Source organism: Eschscholzia californica, unplaced genomic scaffold, assembly GCF_041429995.1.
Source record: "Eschscholzia californica isolate CP2 unplaced genomic scaffold, dmEscCali1.0.p SCAF_4, whole genome shotgun sequence".
In the NCBI taxonomy this organism is placed as follows: domain Eukaryota; kingdom Viridiplantae; phylum Streptophyta; class Magnoliopsida; order Ranunculales; family Papaveraceae; genus Eschscholzia; species Eschscholzia californica.
The window spans coordinates 41,008,866-41,032,633 of record NW_028238461.1 but is presented as its reverse complement, the minus strand read 5'-3'; the positions used below and the strand labels follow the sequence as shown (position 1 = coordinate 41,032,633).

The 23,768-nt window shown below is 37.5% G+C and overlaps 1 protein-coding gene and 1 long non-coding RNA gene across 3 annotated transcripts; one reads left to right on the top strand and one right to left on the bottom strand.

The window, feature by feature from the left end:
• Positions 1-548: 548 nt before the first annotated feature.
• LOC147544718 (cation/H(+) antiporter 18-like) lies at positions 549-5,614 on the bottom strand. Of its 2 annotated transcripts, none has more exons than XM_086632139.1 (6): positions 5,039-5,614; positions 4,880-4,947; positions 3,672-3,919; positions 2,493-3,494; positions 1,087-2,291; positions 549-921 (listed from the first exon to the last, which is right to left on the bottom strand). In XM_086632139.1, the coding sequence occupies exons 3-5, from the start codon at positions 3,867-3,869 to the stop codon at positions 1,104-1,106; spliced, it is 2,388 nt and encodes a 795-aa protein (XP_086488265.1). In that variant the 5' UTR covers positions 3,870-3,919; positions 4,880-4,947; positions 5,039-5,614; the 3' UTR covers positions 549-921; positions 1,087-1,103. The 2 variants fall into 2 exon arrangements, with proteins under 2 accessions (XP_086488265.1, XP_086488266.1); XM_086632140.1 differs by having other exon boundaries at positions 3,672-3,911; positions 5,039-5,475.
• Positions 5,615-16,843: 11,229 nt separating this feature from the next.
• Positions 16,844-18,998, top strand: LOC147544717 (uncharacterized). The gene is made up of 2 exons (XR_015223121.1): positions 16,844-17,123; positions 18,675-18,998. It is a non-coding gene; the product is annotated as an uncharacterized LOC147544717 (long non-coding RNA).
• The last annotated feature ends 4,770 nt before the right edge of the window (positions 18,999-23,768 follow it).

The following is a 23,768-nucleotide window of genomic DNA, read 5'->3' as shown; positions in this document are numbered from 1 at the left end:
TTTACAACGTCCCTTTTCTTCGAGTAACAATGAGTGGATCCTTTCGGTGCCACCGATGATGAGGAATTAGTTCGAAAATCATAAAGTAGATTTAGGTCTCGAGATAAAGTACAAGTCAGGGAGAAAAATAAGAACACGAAGACGAGTTAGTGAAGAAGAATATGAGAAGAAGATAGACTGGCGGAGTTTAGAGAGAGCAAACATATATTTTATCATGAGAGTAATTTTGGGAAAAGCAAAATACAAAATGACCAAATTGATAATTAGAGATAATATTTTAATCTGAAATGCAATTATAAATGATATTATGACAAAATTTTAGTTAATGAAAAAGTCATTGTCTTTTTTTTTTTTTCCTGCTTATCATGTTTAATATTTTGACTCATTTAACTATTTTCTAATCAATTATTATGCCAAAATGCGACTTATCATCAATGCAGTCGAGCAATGCTCTAAATAACCAAACAAATGTACGTATCTTCGGAGTCAATCAACCCACATCCAAACAAAGTAGAAAGAAAGCCAATGATAACTAACACCAACAAAGAAGCAAATGACATTTCATACTTACTCGTCAAGTACATGGTAAGTAACACATTCACTCGATTAGATTTCGTAATTTCCTTCTCATTATCAATATAGAGTTGAAATGCTCCTAAACTCGAACAATGGTTTAGTTGCACAAGAAAGAGTTACAAATTGGATGTGGATAAGTGGATTCTATATTGGTTATAAGAAACTGTGTGACAATACTCAACTTGTGTAGTCAGAAAGATGAAGTATGAGAATCGCTGACTCTTCACTTTGAGGTCAGATGTTATTCAATCAGATGCATAACAAAAGATCAACGTTAGAGATATCAAACTTCTTCTAATCCACAGATGAAGCAAGATGATTAAACACCAAGAATCACTGGAACTTCTGCAACCAAAAAGAAGCAAAGATGATCAATATAAGAGAACCTTGAACATAAGAAACAGGGTAAAAAAGAAACGACATCAGAAAAGATCGTAAATCAAATGGCACTACACCATGACCAGTTTCATTCTGTGCTGGTCTTGGAGAAACTCATTCCTGTCACCATACCTGAAAAAGAAGAAACATTACTCCGAAATGGAAGCTTCTTGAAAAGATTCCAAATCTTTAGGTGACTGCGAAGAGAACTGTTGCACAACCAAAACCGAAGCCGTTGTTGGCATATCTGGTGAAGTTAACAAACTTCCTATTGGCCCTAGTTCCAAATTATCACTCCGTTCACTTAAAACTGGATCAACACCAGTTGGTACTCGACCCACTACGAATAGATTGCACCTATTAAACTCCTGAACAACTGCAACAATTTCTGCAGAATTTTTCGCCGATTTCTCATGGTACTGGATTGAAGCATTTGTTGGGATCTTAACTCGTAAATCAGCGATAGCTTCTTCATCAAGTGATCGACTTTCAGCATTTGATTCACTATTCATATCGATAACCGAAGCTCCTCCAACTGGTTCAAGGTTGATTGAAGTGTGAACCACTATCAAGTTTATACCAGGATGCTCAGTCATGCGGACAGCATATGCAAGTGCTTCACGGTCATCACGACCCCCAAAGAATATAACAACAATCAAAGAAGAGAAATCACTTGAGGTTACTTGGGTAGCCCCACCGAGGCCTCTGTCGACAAGGATTCCTACTGAGCATGGCGCATGTTGGAGCACCTTTTGGTTGACCAATCGAAATTCCGCACGTGTTGTCTCTAGTGCACCGTCTACCCTCTGCTGCTTGTGAAATGGGAGAATGATCATCGCCACTCCTTTTCTGTAAGCGCTAGTGCAGATATCCTCGTGCATATTTGACATTGCAGAGATGGATGTCATTGGTCTTATAGAGACATGGCTCAACTGCTCGAAAGCCTCGAAGGCGACAACAATTTGGTCAGAGTTCCTTCGCCCCTTGTTCCAGAAAGGTAATCCATTTTTTCGTGCCTTATGCACCATGAGAATTGCTGATGATCTCTCAGAGAGTTCCGTTAAGTGCAACGCGTAAACACATAGACCTTCTCTTCTGCCACTTCCACGAGAGGCTTCGATGAGATTTATCATTGTTGGTATATTCTTTGTACTGTGAAAGCATGTCAAAATCCTAAGTTGGGTACTTGTGTCTTGTCTCTCTATCGTTTTATTCTTGTAGTTAGCACTGTCCTCTCTTTTTGATGGTTTATATAAAACCATAACAATAGGTGTTGTGATGAAAGTAGTGAAGAGGGCCATCAAAACCATGATAGCGAAGGTTTGATCATTTAATACCTGCAACAAAAGAATGCGAATGCTAGAAGTTAAATTATATATCAACCACTAAGCAAGAAATGAGAAACGACCGGTAGATCGCACTTGGTCCATGTGGAGCATGACTTAAACGAAATTCTTACACAAATCAGAGCAATGCACTAATTACTAAAGACTTAAATGGAGATTCATTAGGAAAACAAGAGTATAATTTTAGTTTACCTTTCTATCTTTACCGATGTTGAGGACGATAAGCTCCACCAAACCTTTACTATTCATGAGGAAACCCAGAGTTAAAGACTCGCGCCAAGGAACTTTACAAGCACGAGAGACAATAACAGTACCGAATATTTTTCCAAAACAAGCTGTAATTATAACTAAAGCCAAGAGCCCCCAAGATTGAAGGCCTTCAATCGTGGCGACATTAGTTTTCAAACCACTTGAAACAAAGTACAATGGGAGGAACAGACCAGATACCAGATCCTCAACCTTTTCAACAAGAGCACCTGCAAATGGTCCTTCTTTCGGGACAAGAATTCCAATCACAAAAGCTCCAAAAAGAGCATGGATACCGATTGTGTCGGTAAGAAAACCAGCTGCTAGAACTGCAGCTAAGGTGGCACAGATATAAGTTTCATTAACAGGTTCGCCGTCCTCAGTTTGTCGGGCTATGCGTGAGAAGATTGGGCGGAAAATAAGAATAGCAGCTGCGACAAAACCACAACCACAGAATAGAACCCAAAGAGCAACGAAAGGGGAGTGGCCTGTGCCAGAAAGAGCAACGGCAAGAGCAAGTAGGATCCATGCAGCAACATCATTGACAGCAGCAGCAGACATGGCCATCTTACCGACATCCGTGGTAAGTAGCTTCAGCTCCGCTAGTATACGGGCAAGGACAGGGAATGCAGTAATAGAGAAGGCTACACCCATGAAGATTAGAAATGGAGGCCCATCAACACCTTTAGATATAGTACTTCGCAGGACAAATGATGACCCAATTCCTAAAGCAAATGGTACTGTAATCCCAGCAACGGCGATAGCGAGGATCTTTTTCCCTGTACGAGAGAGGGACTTTGGATCCATTTCTATGCCAACCAGGAAGAGAAAGAAGATGAGACCGATATTCGCAAGTGTGTCAAGCACTGTAAGACTTCGGGCAGGAAAAACAGCATCTAGGTACACCTTACTACGACCGAGAACTGATGGCCCGAGCAATATTCCTCCCTGCCAGATGAGGAGTAAAAGAAACTTAAACGACATTTCTCTGATTATTACTCAACACTTCTAACTCTGTTTACTTGACCAATTGAAGCACATAAGCTACAGACCTTAGTGACTTTGTAGAAGAAAAATGTATCGAAGTGATCTCAAAAAAAAAAATTAGAGTAGATATGTACTTACAACGACCTCAGCAATCACACGAGGTTGTTTGAGTGGCTTTAGAAGAAGAGCAAGAGTACGAGTGAGAACAAGCACTAAGCATATTTGCAATATGATAAGAGGAAGAGCATAATGTAGAGGATTATCCCCTTGAAAGACTCCATTTGACGTCGCTTTCATTGGAGGTGGACAAACATTTTGCGTGATATTTGTAGCCATCCCGGCAAAACAAGCACCTCAGCTAGCAGCAAGACTTCACCTCTAAATAACTGAAAAGGATTAACAATAATTTGACTTTTAAAACATACAACTACATGATGATTTCAGTGAAGAATTTAAGGGTAGTTTGGCTTTTTCTAACTTTTTCGTCAGGTCTGATAAAAGAATTCTAGGATAATAAAGATTTAAGCTGTTGGAATGCTTTTAAAATTCAGATAAAGTAAATTCATATCTCAAGTGCATAAAAAACAAACACCTCCTGACAAAATAGAAGATTTTAAAACACTTTTTCAGAAGTGGGATCAAAATTTAGTGACCAAAAAAATCCAAAACTGTATTAGTGACAAAACCAAATAGGTTTTCTTAGACTCTCAAAAGTTCTCAATCAAAACCCAATGGGAATTCTACTTTCCCCACATGACAAAACAAATGGGTTTTCTTGTAAACACTTCATTATTCTTACACTTCATTTACACTTCCCGACTTCCCAACATGCCATACAAAGATGGCCTAAGTTTATTAAGGATGATCTAAATGATAAAGAAGATGGTTTTCCTAAAAAGGAGTAAGCATTTGGAATGTTTCACCATTTTGACTTACTCCATCAACTTCAAATAAAGTGAAAGGAAAACTTCATCGAACAACGACGACAAAAAGTTTTCGTCCCAACATCCATCCCATAAGCTCATTAAAACCTTGATGTCACATTATGGTGGTAGGGTTCAAATCTCATCTATCCATCCATGTAAGTCTATATGGGAGTATGGGACCATTTATTTAAAATTGTGACGAAAAGTGAGGTTTTCAAGCATACAAATAACAAAAAAAAATTAACCAATTTATATTATCAATGAATTACAAACCCTATAAATATCAAAGAAACAAAAAGGGGAAAAACTTGTGAGTAAAAAACAAGAAAAGTAATCTCAATCCATATATTATACTTATATTTTATCAGTATCATCAAAACTGAAGAAAAATTAAGCACACAAAGAGAGAAAAAGGGTTACCTAAACTTTCTTGTGGGGATGAAGAAACCCAATTAGTAAGATTCTGCTAATGAATACATCAATGAATCCTGAAACATTTAATCACTACCACAAATTAAAACTACCATTCTCAATCAAAACCTAAAAACTAGAGAGAGAGAGAGAGAAAGAGAATGTTACCTAAAATCTGTTCAAGAAATCCAAGAAGAAGAATAGATGAATTCTTTCTTACAAGTTGGAGCTCATTTAAATGAGAAAAAAAAAATACTCTTGTTTTTCGAAAAATAGAAGGTGTATAAATTCTTGTTAGAAAAAAAAAACAAGATCTGGATTGAAATAGTGGGAATCACATTTTGATTTTATAAAGACTTTATCTAATAATTTTTTTTCTAAATTTGAGAATCCACCCGTAACTTTAGGGTTTTTGATTTATCAAACAGCTCAAAAGGGAAGTCAAATTTATCAGAAAAAACTCATCAACCATCCACGTCTCTCTGTTACTACCCAATAAATTACAACTGCTTCTTCTTCAGGAAAATTACTTAACAGCTCGAATGATTACCGGAATCTATTCCCGAAATATCTTGTACCGTTGATTTTAATGTTTTTGGGTGATTATATACTGATTGACGTGAGGTTCGAGGTTTTAGGATTTAGGTCGATTGTTTCGGGTGATGCTGTATTTTAGCCTTCCCATTTTGCATTACTTGGTTAATAAATTCTTGTTGCTTGGTTTAACTACCCATCTTTATTTACTTTTAAAAGTATTTAGTATTCTCTTGTTAAATACTCTCTTCCTCCCCGTCTCCTTTTGTTTGATTGTTATTCTTTTTTTGGATGTCTCGAAATGTTTGTTCACTTCCTTTTATAATATTCTTTTTATTAAAATGATAAAACTTTCAAAACTATCCTTTTATTTGAATATCAATCAAAGGTTTAAATTAGTTCTACACTTATACCAATGTATTTAATGAAATACTCTATATTAAATGAGGGTAATTTAGGAAAGGTCTTTGTATTTGTCAACAGTAAATAGCATTCCTTAATAAGTTGAATTCCCAAGACTACAAACAAAATGGGACGCTGGGAGTACTACAATGTCTAATGAAATTGTAAATATTTTGTTTATGATTCGAGCTCTATTATAGAAAAATTACAAGCAGATTAGCAAAGCTGATAAAAGAGTCGATCTTTATTATATACGAAATTACACAACTTCAAAAAGAAGAAATCAAAGAATGCAAACAACATTGCCTTACAGAAAGTCGCTTCGACCATAAGAGAAAAAAGTAGAGAAGAAGATGCAAAGAGCTCTTGCCATCGAAGGATCAGATAAGCCAGTTATCTGGAATGATCGCAACATCGTAGGGATATCGATTTTCATCAGTAGGTCCTTCAACAATACAAAATCTTCTTGCATCTCTCGCTTTGCTTCATGTATATTAAGGGCATGCCTATGTGAAGAAACTTGGCAGTAGGCGTAAAAGGGTCGAATTCAAGACCCATGAACTTCCACAAACAGAAACAAAATCCACCTTCTAGAATCTAAAAGTAAATTCTCGTATAAACCATAAAAGTCATTTAAACAAGATCAAGATAGGTTATTTTGAACTAAAGAGAAGCCAGTGAATTTTTCATGAAAAACATATAAGAAACTTCGAAATTCGATTACTTGAAAATAAAGTTTGGCAAAAATATGAAAAGGAGGGAACCAGGAACACAAAGCTCAAAAGAAGCAGAGGGGTTAGGAGAGGTAAAGTGGATGTCATAAATTAAACAATGAAATGAACCACCATATTTCAAGAACGGGAACAATGAATGATTAAGCTTAGTGTGATAATTTCTCAAAAAAAAAAAAAATAGTGTGAGAAATGTTGCATTGAGAAGGTACAATATCCGAATGATGACATTGCATGCAGGGTTTCTCCAAAGCAAAATATTTGACTGGCATGATTAACCCTGGCAAGTTCAGAAGTATCGAACTAGCGGTAAAATTCTTTTACTCATGAGCATATCCTCGTTTTGCTAAAGAGTGGGAGACTCGTGATAAGCCAAATATTGGACAACTCTAACCAGTCAAAAAGTCAACAAATTGACATGGCTCGACACATAAGGCTTTGCATGCACACGAGCAAACCTTTGATAGAACTAACCGATAGGTGGACCCACCTGAACTCAATTCTAACCATATAGATTATTTGGCTTGTCTGTTTGAGGCTCGTACGAACCTAAAGTTCCATCATAACATGAAGCCAATCAGAAATAAGCCTGTCAATGGATATCCGAATATTCGACATCCGATCCTCATTCGTATTCGAATTTACAAAAATATCCGAAATTTCAGATTCGGATATTCCTTATCGGATATCTGCTTATCGGATATGGATACACTCATATTCGATTCGATAAATATCCGTATCCGATAAGTAATATAAAAAATTAATAAAAATTTAAATTTATTCATAATAATATATAAAATGTATGGTTGAGATTTATTGTTTAGATCTAATGGTTAAAAATTTAAAGAAATTTTTTGAAATTTTGTTAAAGTTTCGGATATCGTTAATATTATCGAATTCGGATTCAGATATTGATTTCTAATATCCGTCAGATAATTATCGGATTCAGATGTTCGGATAGCTTATCGGATTCGGATATGGATATGCCTATATCCAATCCGATAAGCTACCATTTACAGGCCTAATCAGAAAGGTGACCCAATTAAGCATTGTCACCTGAGTCTTGCTCTCACCAGGGAGGCGGAGTAAAGAGGTATGAAAAAGTAAGCTCGCCAGCTTGAGCTCTACTCTGCCCAAGAAAATGAAGTTATGCGAAAGACCAGATAGTGTCATAGATCTACTTTCCATATACAAGTCGTTTGTCAAAAGATACGTTCATGTTGGAAGTTATGATCATAATCAAAGATTATCTTCTGGCGGTCATGCCACATGACTATCATCAAACTAGTGTCTACCACTGCAAAGTCATTTATCACCGTCATCCAAACCTATATAAAATTACAAGTTTTCCCTTATATTAGATGTGTGTCTTTATTACTCTATTTTTAAGTTTCTTTTTAATATTTGTGACGAATAATCTGAAATTTATTTTTTTCTGTACCCTAATACCCCAAAACAGACTTTGAACAAGAAAAATTTAGCTTTTCCCAGGCACCCCCAAAATCTACTAATGTTTAACATAGATTACTTAAATGCCACGACAAGAAATACCCATAGACTCCCGAGCTCGACAATATTTCAACCTCTAATTGTGACGCAAATTAAGTGGACCAATAATCAATTTGTTGAACAATACGGTCTTTTCCATAGATTACTCAATATGCCCTGACTAGTGATGGGCCTAAAAAGTTTCCTAAATAGGTCTACACCCGCAAGTGCACGGGTGTCAAGTTGTAAATTCCGGTAAGACCGGTTCGTTCCTCAGAGACTAAGTCAAACTCAAATTCTAATTTTAAAACTATTATGACTTCAAAAAGTGGTTTGATTGGTAATATGATTCAAATAAAAAATTAGCAAGTAAACTTTAAATAACACTTAAGTTGATATTTAGAAAAGGGGAACCTAGGGTTTTCGAATCCGTCCAAGTGACAATCCTAAAGATGATGTATTTGCCTTAGTCAACTAAGTACTTTGTTTTACTCAGATTCTATAACATGAACGCTCTAAAATCCGGAAAGTGTCATCGTAAAAAGCAATAAAGTTTTTTTAAAATACACTAAGATTTTAATCTAAACATTAATTGACTTGCATATAAATCAAAACGATAACATTCTCATTATGAACTTCATCTAAAACCCTAGATAGACAAGATTTAGCTACACATGCTGGAAGAGATAAACATTTAAATTTATATAAGTAAAAGAGTAAAGAAACTTAACTTTTCTGTTTTTTCAAACCAAACAGGGCCTTAGGGAAGTGATTTCCTTATGTTTTTCCCAGAATTCTGCCAAACGCACCCTCGGAGAAAACGATTTTCTCGTCTTCCCGGAAATGGATTCTCTGTGGGAAAATTATTTTCTCATGTTCTCCAACTCTTTTTCTCTCTTTAACTTTCTGTAATATCTCTCTCTGTCTGAGATAATCCTTCTTTTCTCTCTCTTTTTCTCTGTAATCTCTCTCTCTCTCACAAAGAAAGAGAATATAAAAAGAAAAATCGAAAACAAGTGATGAAGTGGATTATTTATTTTCAAAACCGAGTCTCTCAGTTCTGTTTCTCTTTCTCTCTCCAATATCTCTCACTCTACTGTAATCTCCCTCTCTCTCACAAAGAAGGAGATAACAAAGACAAAATAAAAAAAGAAAATACAATGGAATCAAATAAAACTCTTTTTTGTTTTCTAAAAATCTCCTCTCTTGTTTCCTCCTAAAAACGTGATAATCACAACTCTTTTTCTCCTTCTGTTATATAGGCTCGAACCCAGCAAATCTCGGCCAAAACGAACTCTGATTTCTTCCTCAATCTTCTCCCAAATCCGAACCACCCTCTCTGTTATTATTGTCTCGGTTCTTCCTCTCTCTAAATACACCCAAAATCTAATCTTCTTTTCTCTCTATCCATCCAACCGAATCCTCCTTCTTCATTAACCAAGAGCTTTCTCTCTCTAGGATCCTAACCAACAATCTTCTTCAATCCCTCTCTCTCGGGTCTCTCTAAAACTGTTTTATAGGAGAGAAAAATCTCTCTCTTTCTCTAAGGTTTATCAATAGAGATAAGAGAGAGAGAGAGAGAATATGATTCCACGTAATATGAGAACTAACCAGTTGCCGTTAATTGCCATTAGGAGCTGATGGTGTATGCTGCGGGACACCAAACGATGATCAGACGCATTCCCAGGTAATGCCACGTGCACGGGTAGAACCCAAGCCGTTTGATGCTCGCTGTTGGATGGTAGTCTTCTGGTCGCGGCTATACTGGATCTTTCATTCCAGTGGACCCTGGGGTACACATGCAATGCCCGAGTGCAGCACTCAGATGAAGAAATCGCGACTCTGATCAGTGCCACGTGTCTATGGGCGTCCTTTGTTTTACTTTGGTCAACGTACTTTGACCAAACTTTGACTTGGGCTATCTTGCTCATCCGGGCTCCGATTTGACTTCCGCTTTCGCCATTGGGTTCGTCTTGGGCTCTACTCCTCATCCGAATACAGAGGTGGACAAATCACCAGACTCAATAAATGACCAAAATGCTCCTCGTGCGTCTTTCTCCTGTTTTTATCCGTTTTCACACTGAACTCCATAAAAGACACCTTAGAAAGAAAATCAAACAAATCATCAGAGTAACCGCTCGAACTGGACTAACTAACCCGAGTTAAGAGATTCAGATGGGACATTTTCATGTCTCATCAAACATCCCCAAACTTAGATTTTGCTAGTCCTCGAGCAAAACAGATAAATAAAACTAATCCCATTTCACCACTTTCGTAGGGAATCACGATTGCACTTAGCATGTGCAACAAGCCGTTAAACCTCTAGGTTACCCAAGAGGACGAGTTTTGTCTCGTGAGGCTTTGCAGTGAATATACCCGCAAAATTCAAAAATTAAAAAATGCAAAAGGGTCTAAATATGATGTGGACTAAAAATGTTCATCCGGTAGATTTTCGAAAGTTAATAGAAATGAAATCCAAGTCAATCAAACCATACAAACGCTAAAAATCTTTTCACTAGTAATCAAGACTCGAAGTGCACGTGACCAGCCAATATGAGTATCATTTCGGTTCTGTAAAGACAAGACCTTGATTACTGTCTCGATACATTTCGCCTCGACTACTGCCTCACGGTCATACACTCAAAAATCAAAGTCACTCAAGAATGGTTCACTCTATGTGTTAGTATGAATATGGAGGAAAACTCAACACATGAAAAAGACGGACTAAAATTTTGTGGACGACTGATCTCAAAGAAGGAAGCAACCACTAATACGGGATGGGGAAGCTAACCAACTCTTCTCACCTAATCTACTATCTAACAATGCTTCATAGAGGTCGATAGACACTAATGATGATGTGACTAGAACTCCTGAGAACTCAACGTCTTCAATTCTTCAAGAACTACTTCAAGGGATCAACTCTCAAACAAAACTACACAAACACTTTTTTCTTTCATTTTTCTTTCTCTTTTTTTTTGCTACTGACTCTGGTAATAAAACTCAAAATACATAACATACTTTCTTCATTATTCTTTCCTTGGGTAAAATTCTATTCACTTTGCTTCATGCCTTATTCTCAAGGTTCTAAATGATGAGTTTCTATCTTCCTATAGTTGACACTGTTTTCAAGTTTCTCAGACTACAAGAGTAAAGTTCGCTTCCTGATGACATCCCTAGTGGTTGTAAAATTTGAACTCAAGAGATCAACTGGGTTCTAATGAATATTGCGAGGTTGAGTAGCTCTTCATTCTACTCAGAATTAGCTCAGAAGAGATCACTCAAAACAAAAAGAAAGGCTCAGAATCTCACATGGGTTAAGTCTCATCTAATGATCAATTAAGTTCTCTTAGAAAAGTCTACTCTTCACCTATCTAATACTCACATGGCTAGTGCACAGACAACTTCAAGACTCGAAATTCGTGGAAAAACCTTTAGCAAAAGCATAGTATAACCAACTAGACTCTATAACTATTAACAAGCAAAAACAACTAGACTCACGTTTCCAATCCAAAAATTAAAAATTTTGAACCCTTTTGAATTTTTGAAATAAGGACTAAAAATTCAATCCCCCATCCTCAAACTTAAACCGAACATTGTCCTCAATGTTCTGAAGACTATGCAAAATAACAGGATTAGGGAAAGATGTTACCAGATTCAGAAGTCCTATGCATGGGTTGCCTCCCAGAAAGCGCTAAGTTTAACGTCTCCGGCCAGACGAAACTGATCATAGCGGATCAGTTTGGATAGACAGGATCTTTGATAGGAACGTCCTCTGTATCAGTCAACATCTCTAAAAATGGTTTTAGCCGTTGTCCATTCACTTTGGACACACTACCATTTCTGTCTTCAATGTCGACCGCACCATAAGGATACACAAACTTGACCGTGAAAGGCCCTGACCATCTAGAACGGAGTTTACCAGGAAATAAATGCAAACGTGTGTTATATAATAAAACTTTCTAACCTGGTGAAAATGTTTTTCTTAAAATAATTTTATCATGCAACATTTTCATCTTATGTTTATATAACCTAGCACTCTCATATGCATCATTTCTCAACTCCTCCAACTCACTGAGTTGCAACTTTCTCTCTCTACCCGCTTTGTCAAGCGAAAAATTCAATTGCTTGATAGCCCAATATGCTCTATATATGCTCTAACTCAACGGGTAAGTGGCATGCTCTGCCATACACTAGTCTATATGGAGACATTCCAATAGGAGTCTTAAATGTTGTACGGTAAGCCCATAGTGCATCGGTTAGTCGTAAAGACCAATCCTTCCTATTGGTGTTAACCGTTTTCTTTAGAATGCGTTTAATCTCCATATTCGACACCTCGACTTGACCACTAGTCTGTGGATGATATGGGGTAGACACTTATGGGTAATACCATATTTACTCAAACTGCCTATTTCAAAAGTGTGCGCCCCCGTCACTAATAATTGCCCGCGGTGTACCAAAACGTGAGAGTATGTTTTCCTTCAAGAAAGTGATCACAACTTTGTGATCATTCGTTTTGCAAGCAACCGCCTCTATCCACTTAGACACATAGTCAACTGCAACTAGGATGTACAGATTTTCAAATGAATTTGGGAAGGGACCCATGAAATCGATGCCCCACACATCGAAGACCTCAACTACCAAAATAGGATTAAGGGGCATCATGTTCCTACGTGAAATGCTTCCCAACTTTTGGCATCGTTCACATGCCAAACAATATACATGGGTATCCTTAAATATAGACGGCCAGTAAAAACCACATTGTAGAATTTTGGCAGCCGTCTTTTTACTACTAAAATGCCCTCCACATGCATGATCATGACAAAAGGAAATGATTTTCGATTGTTCCTCATCAGGAACACATCTCCTAATGATCTGGTCGGGACAATACTTGAATAAGTATGGGTCGTCCCAGAAGAACCATTTTACCTTGGATAAAAATTTATCACGATCTTGCTTGGTCCAGTGTTTGGGTATTTGACCAGTAGCAAGATAGTTACTATATCAGCAAACCAAGGTAATCGGGAGACACTAAAGAGTTGCTCATCGGGAAAGCTCTCTCTCATGGGTAACTTGTCTTTTACAGACTCGACTACAAGCCTAGACAAGTGGTCTGCCACTAAATTTTCGGAACCCTTTTTGTCCCGAATCTCTATGTCAAATTCCTGTAGCAGTAGTATCCATCTAATCAGCCTAGGTTTTGCATCCTTTTTAGAAAGGAGATATTTTTAATGCAACATGATGAGAGAATATAATGAGCTTAGACCCAACGAGATATGATGTGAACTTCTCTAAGGCATACACTACAACTAACAACTCTTTTTCAGTCGTAGAGTAGTTTAGCTGTGCATCGTTCAACGTCTTACTGGCATAGTATATAACGTGAAGAAGTTTATTCTCACGTTGACCTAACACGACTCCAATGGCATAATCAGATGCATCGCACATGATCTCAAATGGAGTACTCCAGTTGGGAGGTTGGACAATAGGGTGGAAGTAAGCATAAGTTTAAGTTTTTCAAAGGCTTCTAAGCAAGGACCATCAAAGACAAATTTGTTCTCTTTTGCCACAAGATTACAAAGAGGTCTAGATATCTTGCTGAAATCTTTGATAAACCGTCGATAAAATCAAGCATGTCCTAAGAACGATCGAATATCTTTGACCGTTTTAGGGACTGGGAGGCTTTTTATCAACTCAACTTTTGTTTTATCTACTTTAATGCCCTTTTCATAAATGACATGCCCTAAGACTATTCCTAAGCGAACCATAAAGTGACATTTCTCCCAATTAAGAACTAAGTTTTTCTCTTTGCATCGAACCAACACGAGTGTGAGGTGATGCAGACCCTGATCGAATGATGAGCCAAAGACTGAAAAATCATCCATAAAGACTTCGAGAAACCTCTCTACCATATCTGAAAATATGCTCATCATACATCGTTGAAAAGTGGCGGGTGCATTACACAACCCAAAAGGCATCCGTCGATAAGCATAAGTTCCAAATGGACAGGTAAAAGTGGTTTTCTCTTGGTCTTCAGGGGCTATTGGGATCTTATTATAGCCAGAATAGCCATCTAAGAAACAGTAGTAGTTATGCCCAGCTAGTCTCTCTAGCATCTGATCAATGAAAGGAAGAGGAAAATGGTCTTTCCTCGTGACCGTGTTTAATTTCCTATAGTCAACACAAACACGCCACCCAGTGGTCATTCTGGTGGGTATTAACTCATTAGACTCGTTCTTGACTACAGTAATGCCTGATTTCTTGGGTACAGTTTGAACAGGACTGACCCAAGTACTATCTGAAATAGGGTATATAATACCCGCACCTAATAATTTCAGGACTTCAGCTCTAACAACCTCCTTCATGTGAGGGTTAAGTCTACGTTGCATTTCCATTGACGGTGTAGCATCTTCCTCTAGGTAGATATGGTGCATGCAAACAGAAGGACTTATACCCTTTAAATCAGCTATTGACCACCCTAAGGCCTCTTTGTGGTTTCTAAGGACATCTAGCAGTCTACTCTTCTGTTCTTTTTCTAACTCAGAAGCAATAATGACAGGGAGAGTTTCAGATGGGCCTAGAAACGAATATTTTAAGTTATCAGGCAAGGGTTTCAATTCTAAGGAAGGTGGTTTTTCTGTGGATGGAGACAACTCTGGGATAGAAGGACCACTGGACTCATTGGTAGATGATAGTTGATTTGTCTCTAAAGTTGGCAAGTCAATTGGCTCAGACAAAATGAGGGGTTCAACTTTCGCTTTCCACTTATCAATATCCAGTAATGGGGTAGAATCCAGTAAAGCATTTACCTCATGATACTTCCCTCCTCATCAAAGTCTAAGCCAAAATGAGCCAACAATGTTTCTAAAGGATCGTCGGATAAAGTCTTAGGTAAAGAATCCTGAACGAACATATCTAGCAGATTCAACTCGCTAAAATCATCAACATCATCTGGGAAAAGTCCAGCTTTATAGATGTTCATCTCTACAGTCATGTTTCCAAAAGACAATCTTAAGAGTCCACTCCTACAGTATATGACAGCATCAGATGTAGCTAAGAATGGTCGTCCTAAAATGACGAGAATTTGACTTTGGGTATCACGAACTGGTTCGGTATCCAAGATGATGAAATCTACAGGAAAGATGAATTCACCAACTTTTATCAAAACATCTTCCACTATTCCACGTGGTCGCCTAATAGACCGATTCGCCAACTAGAGAACTACAGAAGTGGGTTTTATTTCTCCTAAACCTAACTGTAAGTACACCGAGTAAGGAAGAAGGTTAACACTAGCACCTAGATCTAACAATGCTAGTTCGATCTCATGTTCCTCTATGGTGCATGGTAATTTAGGACTTCTTGGGTCTTTGTACTTAGATGGAAGGGTTTGTTGGATAATAGAGCTCTCATGATTAGTCAAGAAGACTTTTTTATGCACGTTCATCTTACGCTTTCTAGTACATATGTCTTTAAGGAACTTAGCGTAAGCTGGGATCTGTTTAATAGCATCTAATAATGGAATGTTAATACTAACCTGTTTGAACATTTCCATTATCTCCTCAAACTGAGACTTCTTCTTAGGTTCTACCAAACGCTGAGGATAAGGGGCTCTAGGAACATATGACTCAGGCACAATGGGTAGGTTTTCAGACTCAGGAGCCTTCACAGGCTCTTTACTAGGGGTACTAGTTGGTAAGGTTGGTGGTTTAGAGTTTGGTTCACTATCTTCGGGAACTTCTACCTTATTGTCAATTACCCTACCACTTCTAAGGGTGGTTACTGCATTGGCCTGGTCCATCGACATTTTACCCTTCGGATTTGGCTCTGGTTGACTAGGAAATATACCCTGTTCTCTCTGCCTAAGGGCTTCTGTAAGTTGACCTACCTCGGTTCTTAGACTAGATATAGTCTGGTTGGTCTGTTGTGCAAACTCCATTTGGGCCGTAGCTAGCTGCTTCATGGTTTCCTCTAAAGACTCCTTGTTCTGAGAAGGATATTGGGTACTAGATTGACTCTGATTTTGAGCATAAGGATTCCTAGGAGCATTAAACCCAGGAGGGTTCATTGAACTACTAATCTGACCCTGACCCTTTCAAGTTTTTTGCTTCCAAACATACCCGTGTATAAAAAGATATCTAGAAATTCTAGATATCCATAGTTTACCCTAGGGGTGGGAATCGGTCCGAACCGGTCGATACCAGACTCTAACTTCATTGAACCGGTCGACTCAGACATAAACTGTTGGTGACCACCTATTTACTCGGGCGGACTCGGACGGTCACTCTCAAGAATTCTTTGTCCATTGACCGTCCAGGACCGTTTATTTTACCGGTCAAGTCGGACACCAGACGGTCTCGGTCTGGACTTTCTATTAAATTTACTTAATTCAGAACTTTATTTTTATTACCACAAACAAAATTACTTACAAATGAAGATGTTTAGCCAAGAAATCAAAAGTAAATATAAAAAAGAAAAAACACAATTGATCATCATTTGACAAGATATAATTAAGCCATGCACTAATGTTTGGTCTTCCAGAAGACTATATGACTATAGCCAACGATCATCATATATTCATATGTCTATAAAATTCAACAGACAACTTCTAAAAATGGGGACAGTTTAGTCGGTCAACCTATTCGGTCACTCGTACCGGTCGGTTAGCGGTCGGTCCTTCGACATAGAATTTTGACCGTGACCGTCCGCCAATTCTTTCGAGCCGGTCGGACACTGACCGTTATGACCATCGGGTGTCCATGGACACTTTTTATCTCGGTCGAACGGGTCGGATAACGGTCTTCCGGATCTTTTTCCCACCCCTAGTTTACCCCCAAAACCAGATTTCTTCTTCTTTCTCCTCAACCAAACCTAACCCTTGCCATCTTCTTCTTCCCTCATAAGATCTCTTCACAAGAGCAAGCGAAAACCACTCATCTCTCTCTCATTACAGTCGAACTAGAGCTACAATCTTTTTCCTTCTTGCATCATTATCAACTACCCAGGTTTTGTTCACACTAGAGGGCCTAAAATTCTCTCCCTCTCTCTCTTAAGTCAAATTTTGGAATTATTGCAGTCGATTTTGTAATCTCTTCCTCCAACAGGTATTTTCATTGACTTCAATGTTATTATTGCACGATTATGTTTCTAATTTGGTATGATGAAATATCAATTTAGGGTTTTGATTTGGACATAAACTTTTAGGTTTTTTTAAATGAACATGAATCACCAATTTGAGGCTTTCATATTCGGTGTGATGAACCTAATTGTTTTACTGAACATGAATCATCAATTTGAGGTATGATGAAAACAAAAGCCAAAGGATTTTTAGCTCGAAATGTGATATAGCCAGAGAGTTTTCATTAGGGTTTATGTATACGAATTAGGCTTTATCTTCTATTCGAATTAGATTCATTTCTATCTTATTTGAATATTCTTAGAACTTTCTTTATTTGCTGCATAAAATGATTAAATCAAATGAAATTCAAAAGGTTTGATATTCTCTCGTATTATCACCTCCAATCCTTACTCCATGAACATCAAACTGATGAATGCATTTAGTGCTAACATGATTAATTGTTGTCTTTTAATCTTTGTTTCAAGTTGATTGAATTAAGTTTTTTCATGGTGGATTATAGTATCTCGTTAAATCTGTGTTAACATATGTGTTGTGATAGATAATATTCCCTCTGGACTGAGGCATTTGCATCTGTGAGAATAGTCCCACATGGGAGAATGGGTAACTAGCAACCAAGAATATAAAGTATAGGTCCTCTCCACTCATTGCCAATTGGTTTTGAGTTGGATGGCCACAAACTTAACATGGTATCAGAGCTAGGCCCACACGTGATAGGCTTAAAAGCCACACGTGCTCCACGTCACCCGTAAAGAAAAAAAAAACACGTGTTAGGCTCAAAGAACGCCACACGTGAGGGGGCGTGTGAGAATAGTCCCACATGGGAGAATGGGTAACTAGCAACCAAGAATATAAAGTATAGGTCCTCTCCACTCATTGCCAATTGGTTTTGAGTTGGATGGCCACAAACTTAACAGCATCCAATATGAAATCGTTTACTATGTGGGTATGGTACTTCTCATTTGTCCAGTTTAAGTCTATATTTTGAAGTCATGCTAAGATCATTTTGGTCAAACAGGAGAGGTTACTTCTGTTGAGAGTTTTCTTATGAGCAAATTGCATAGTCAAACTTGCTGGACATAATGACTACATCTAGTTAGCAATTTACATCAATTTTCCATATTAGACTTTCTAATATAATTGCCATGCATCTTGAAAGACACAGTTGTGGTTAACCCTAGATAACTTATTGTTTATTTTACTATCTGTGTATTTATGTATTTTGTATTTTATTAAATCATTTCGTGTTGTCTATATTTGGTTTACTCAGCATGAGCATATCTTATGTTCTATTTTCTGAAAAATTCGCTCATCATAGTTATTCAAAGCTTAAATACATGGGCGTGTCTATAATCTTGTGTTGGTGGAACTGTATACCAGACAGCGTGTGCATTTTTTTTCGTCGATATGTAAAAAGAGATGACTATATTGTAACATCAAGAGCCTTGTGTTAGTAGCAATTGAGCCTTTTATTGTTTAGACTAAACCATGACTTGGTAGTTTATATGTAAATTTTCAGATTTGCCACGTGAGCCTTTCAATACCTTCATCTGTCCGTGATGAGCTCAATGTGCGTGAAACTGGAGATCACAACTACACAACAGTTCGGGTCAACTCATGAAGATTGCTGTTAGGATCATGTCCTCGAATTAACCGTGTACAATTAGTTACTGAGTCTTGCTATTGTTGTATAGTAGTTGGGAGTCATTTTAATGTTTTTGTTCTCTCGTTAAATTGTTATATTAATACTTGTTTTTGTAATTACACAAGATATGAGTAGTTGTATCATAACATTGTAAATTTTTTACTTTCTATTTTAATAATACTTGTTTTTGTTATCTAATTAGATTGTAAGGTACTATTTTCAATAAGTAGAACATGGAATTGAAAGTGTTATCAAATACTTTGTGGTGCTTTCTCAAAAAAAAAAAAAAAAAAACTTTGTGGTGCTCATGTAAATTTAGGTTATTCATGAGTAATAAGAACAAAAATGGGTCATACTTTGTGGGCGTAGCTAAAGTCTGTCTATTTTGTAGGGCCAGTAAAATGGTTTATATCGGTGGCTTCGTGTCGAATCTCTTCAAGGGAGTTCGACTGGAGTTGATATCGGTGGCTTCATGTCGAACTCCCTTGAAGGGATCGACACGAACCCATCGATTTGGTGTTTGATGAAATTCCTAAGAGAGTGGATATCGACGCATTTAAGAGAAAATATGGATCTTTTTTTTGGGAGATTTTATAGGCAATGCTCAAAGTTGTTATAGGCAATCTCGCTAAAGACAATCTCTAATTTAGTTAAAGGCAATGTGGATTGAAGAGGCAATGCCTATTAACGAGTTGTCGGACGGAAATACATCAAGGTGCCAACCGATAATTCCGGCCAGCGATCTTGAAGAAACAAATTTCTCTCCTATTCTTCTTCCTTCTTCTCTTTACCCTTTCTCTCACGTGTTTCCTCTCGAAACCAGACCTTCAAGTCTGGTTTCTGGTTTCCATTTTGTGGTTCAGATTGATTACCGTATTGGAAGGAAGCATTAGGAGTCATCAAACCACCATGGGTGCTATGACAGTGGGTGTTGTCGAGATTATCAGAAAGAATACCACTTGCGGTTGATCTCCCACATAGATCTCTCTGACCTGAACCTGGTGTGACAGAGATCTCAACGGAATCAATCGATTTACGGATATTACTTGGAGTCTGACATACAGGAGACCGGAACCCATGATCACCCATAGCAAGACGCTTTGCTGATGATGCAAATCCACTATCTTTAGACTCTGTTGATTTTCGTTTTAGTGGCAAAAGTAGTGGAGTTTCAAACCAGATCTGCGTTCTGGTTTGAAAGCATACCTCGCAACAGAGGTGGGAGAGGGGGTAAAAAGGAAGGAGAGAGAAGGAAGAATAAGAGAGATTTTTTTTTAAAGTTAAGGTTGCCTACCGGAAATCGTCGCTGGCCGGAAATCGTCGCCGGAAAAAAAGGGTATGGCATTGCTTCTAAGGAAATTTAGTCAACTTAATTTGATTAAGTCTTTGAGGCAAACACATTGCATTTAACAAATTTGGGCATTGCCTATAAAATTACCCATTTTTTTTTGTTGAAAAAATATGGATCTTTTAAGTTGCCAATTAAGTGTTTGATGAAATTCCTAAGAGAGATACATTATTACATAATGCTATAATGAGAGAAATAATTATATGCAAAATGTGAGTCCGATTCAGTTATGTCAATCAAGTGTTTGAAAAAATTCCTAGAGAGATAACCTTATGTTATAACGTTATAATATGAGAGAGTTACATGTTAGAAAAACGTGGGTCTCATATTTTTGCCAGTCAAGTGATGAAATGTTACGAAATTTCGAACCAAAAAAGCAATCGTCAAAAGAACTTATGACAAATAATACTTTTAGACGAACCAAAAATATCATTGACCATCAAATCGGCAGCTTCATGTCGATTTCTTCAAGCACATTCAACATGAAACTTTCGACCAAAACTCTAGTAACTTCCTAAGCTACCAGAGTTCAAATCAGTTGCTTCGTGTCGATTCATTTCAAGGGCTTTGGACATGAAGCCACCGACTAATATTGAAATAGCTCAATATTAAGCCGCTAGAGTTCAAAATGGTGGCTTCGTGTCGATTCCCTTCAAGGGAGTTCGATGTGAAACCACTGATTTGTATTGAAACCATGATATAGGTAGTTGTTACATAGAAACGCTAAGAATACGTTCTTCTATTCGAATTTCAGGCCTAACATCAAGAGCCAACATCCTTTTGTCATCAAACTTGACCTAACCTTGTACATCTAGCCTTACTTTTAACAGATTCTTACTTGAACAAAAATCATAACTTTACAAAATTGATATTCAAATTTTACATAAAACAACAAGAGTACAAAACATTCATCTATACATGATTGCAAAATTGATATTAGCCATATTGAATGGACTTCAACATAAAATGGGACTATGTTAATCTAGTATCTGTTCTTGGACCTCCAAAGAACATACTCCTCTTCTATATAACTAGGCGTAATTTACTTCCACGATCTAGTGTCATCTATATTCTTCTTATCCACATTTTCCCATTCTCCCACGTGGAATAACCTCAACGATCTCATCACACAAAAAAGATATTATTTCCTACAAAACAAAACAAAACACATGTAAATTCATGACAACTAACCGAAATTTGCTCAACCAGCTTCTATGCATAAAATCGGTAGGTACGTGTCGTTATGACTCAATAAAAAATGACACGAAGTAATCGATTTTAGGCACAGAAGGACAAACAACTTACTGGAGTCTATTCGGTCAGTGAATGTCGAACAACTTCACATAAAAACGAACTGGCGCGACCGATTTGATCAATAAACCAAATTTCTAATACGGGTTTAACTTAATTTCTTAATTGATCGGCCAACTTGATGGAGAAGATTTGTTAGTTTTTCATTGTTACATTTAAGTTCTAAACAAGTAGTTTGAGAGAGAGAGTTTTAGAGGGTGTTTGATTTTTTAGCACTTATAAGTGCGACCACTTACTAAGTGATAATCACTTAGTAAGTGATATCACTTGTAAGTTCTATGACGTTTGTTTTCCATCACTTCTAAGTGATTGAGTTTTGTTTTTATATTAATTCTAAATGTCATAAAAATGAGAAATTGTCGATTTTGACCTTAAAGTATGTACATATTAGTATTTCATACTAATTCATTATGCTTGCGAGTTTGGACACAAGAGAATTACGGTTTATGATGAGACATGGAAATGTCCCATCTGAGTCTCTTAATTTAGACGAGTTAGTCTCTCTAGAGCAGTTACTCTCACGAATTACTCTCTTTTATGTTCAGGTACCTTTTTACAGAGTCATGCGTGCAAAACGGATAAAGTCGGAAAGAATACAAAATAGGGGCATTTTGGTCATTTGTTGATTCTGACTTCTTGGTCAATATTAGTGTTCGGATGGAAAGTAGAGTCCAAGACGAGCCCGTAAGTTTATATTTTTGGACACTTTTACTTGCTTTTCCGTTTTTGGTGTAGAAAAACACTAAGGAGCAAAGGAGAAGGCGCAACAAGGAGAGGAGCTCAAGAAGAAGAATTTACATTTTTTGTTATTTTTATTTTTATTTGGTGAGAGAGAGACTTTCTTTTTATTTTTTGGTTTTAAAGTTTTGACCCTAAATTGGAGGGCTTAATTAAATTGTAACCGAAAATCAAAACGGAACCTCGGGTCGGGACACTCGCGGGTCATCTACAAAGGTCATCGCCCGTCTTGAACGGGAGGTAAATTTCTTGAACACCCACGAATCTCCTGTCAGTGAGTTTTGGTGTGAATTCGTGTGCTTAATTGCTATGACCGAACTGTTTAATGTAATCATTCTAGTAAGGGCACTAACCCAGTTACAAGATAAGAAACGGATTTCATCACCGTTCTCTTGCCCACATAGGTAACAACATTCACGAACCCAAACCTCACTTAAAAAGCTAAAATATTATTTAGACATCAGCCCCTAAGGTATCGAGCTCATAAGACCCTTCAAAAACAACTCGGGAAATTGACTTTTATCTAGGCATTCTCAGAGGAAAGTTTGTAAACAATTCTTGTCAAAAAGGCCGCCTCGAGAAGAGGAAACGTTTGCCGAAGGAAGACGGCTGTCACAACGTTCATCGTTGGTTGTCTTCCTGGAAAATTGTCTACCGACTACTCTGATCGAGTAACCTTTATAAACAGTCAAAGTTCAAGTGTTGTGGCGAAGTAGGAGCTGTCTAGATTTGTAGGGTGAATCTGACAAACCTGTCTATTGTCTAGATTTTGTTTAGGTTGCTTGGTGGAGTCAGACTGATTGTGTTTGCTTTCCTATAGGTTCCTCATAGTGATTCTTTGGTTCGAATATCCTCGGTCGTTGGGCTCTAGTTTATGCCCAATAGATATCGTGATAAGAGAGGTCGTTTCATCAGTAGAGAAGCACATTTAAGTAATCTTTTAGCAAATCTCTCTTTGAGTGACACTATGGGTGAGAATCTAAACCAAGCCAGGGATGGAAATCAGCCTATGACACTCAGGGATTACATGAATCCCACCAGAACGTGTCAACCGTCATGCATATAGTTACCCCAATGCACGACTCAATTAGAGTTGAAACCGAGCACTATTCAAATGCTCCCTGTTTTCCGTGGGGTTGAGAACGAGAATCCCTACTACCATGTTAGGGATTTCGAAGAAATCTGTGGGACTATGAATTTCCCCAATATGCCTGACGAAATATTGAGACTTAGGTTGTTCCCTTTCTCACTGAAGGAGAAAGCAAAATCTTGGTTGTATGCCTTACAACCCCATTCCATTACTACATGGGAAGAATTGAGCAGTGCATTCCTTCTGAAATTCTTCCCGAAACACAAAACTACCTCTTTAAGGCAAAGTCTTAACAGTTTTGTGCAGCAAGAAGAAGAATCTCTCTATAAATATCTTGAGAGATTTAAAGAAATCTTACTACAGTGTCCACACCATGGTTTTGAAAAGATAAGACTAGTCCAGATTCTCTATGACGGACTAAATTACCCAACTACATCCATGGTAGAATCATTCTGTGGTGGCGGTTTTACTCATAAATCCG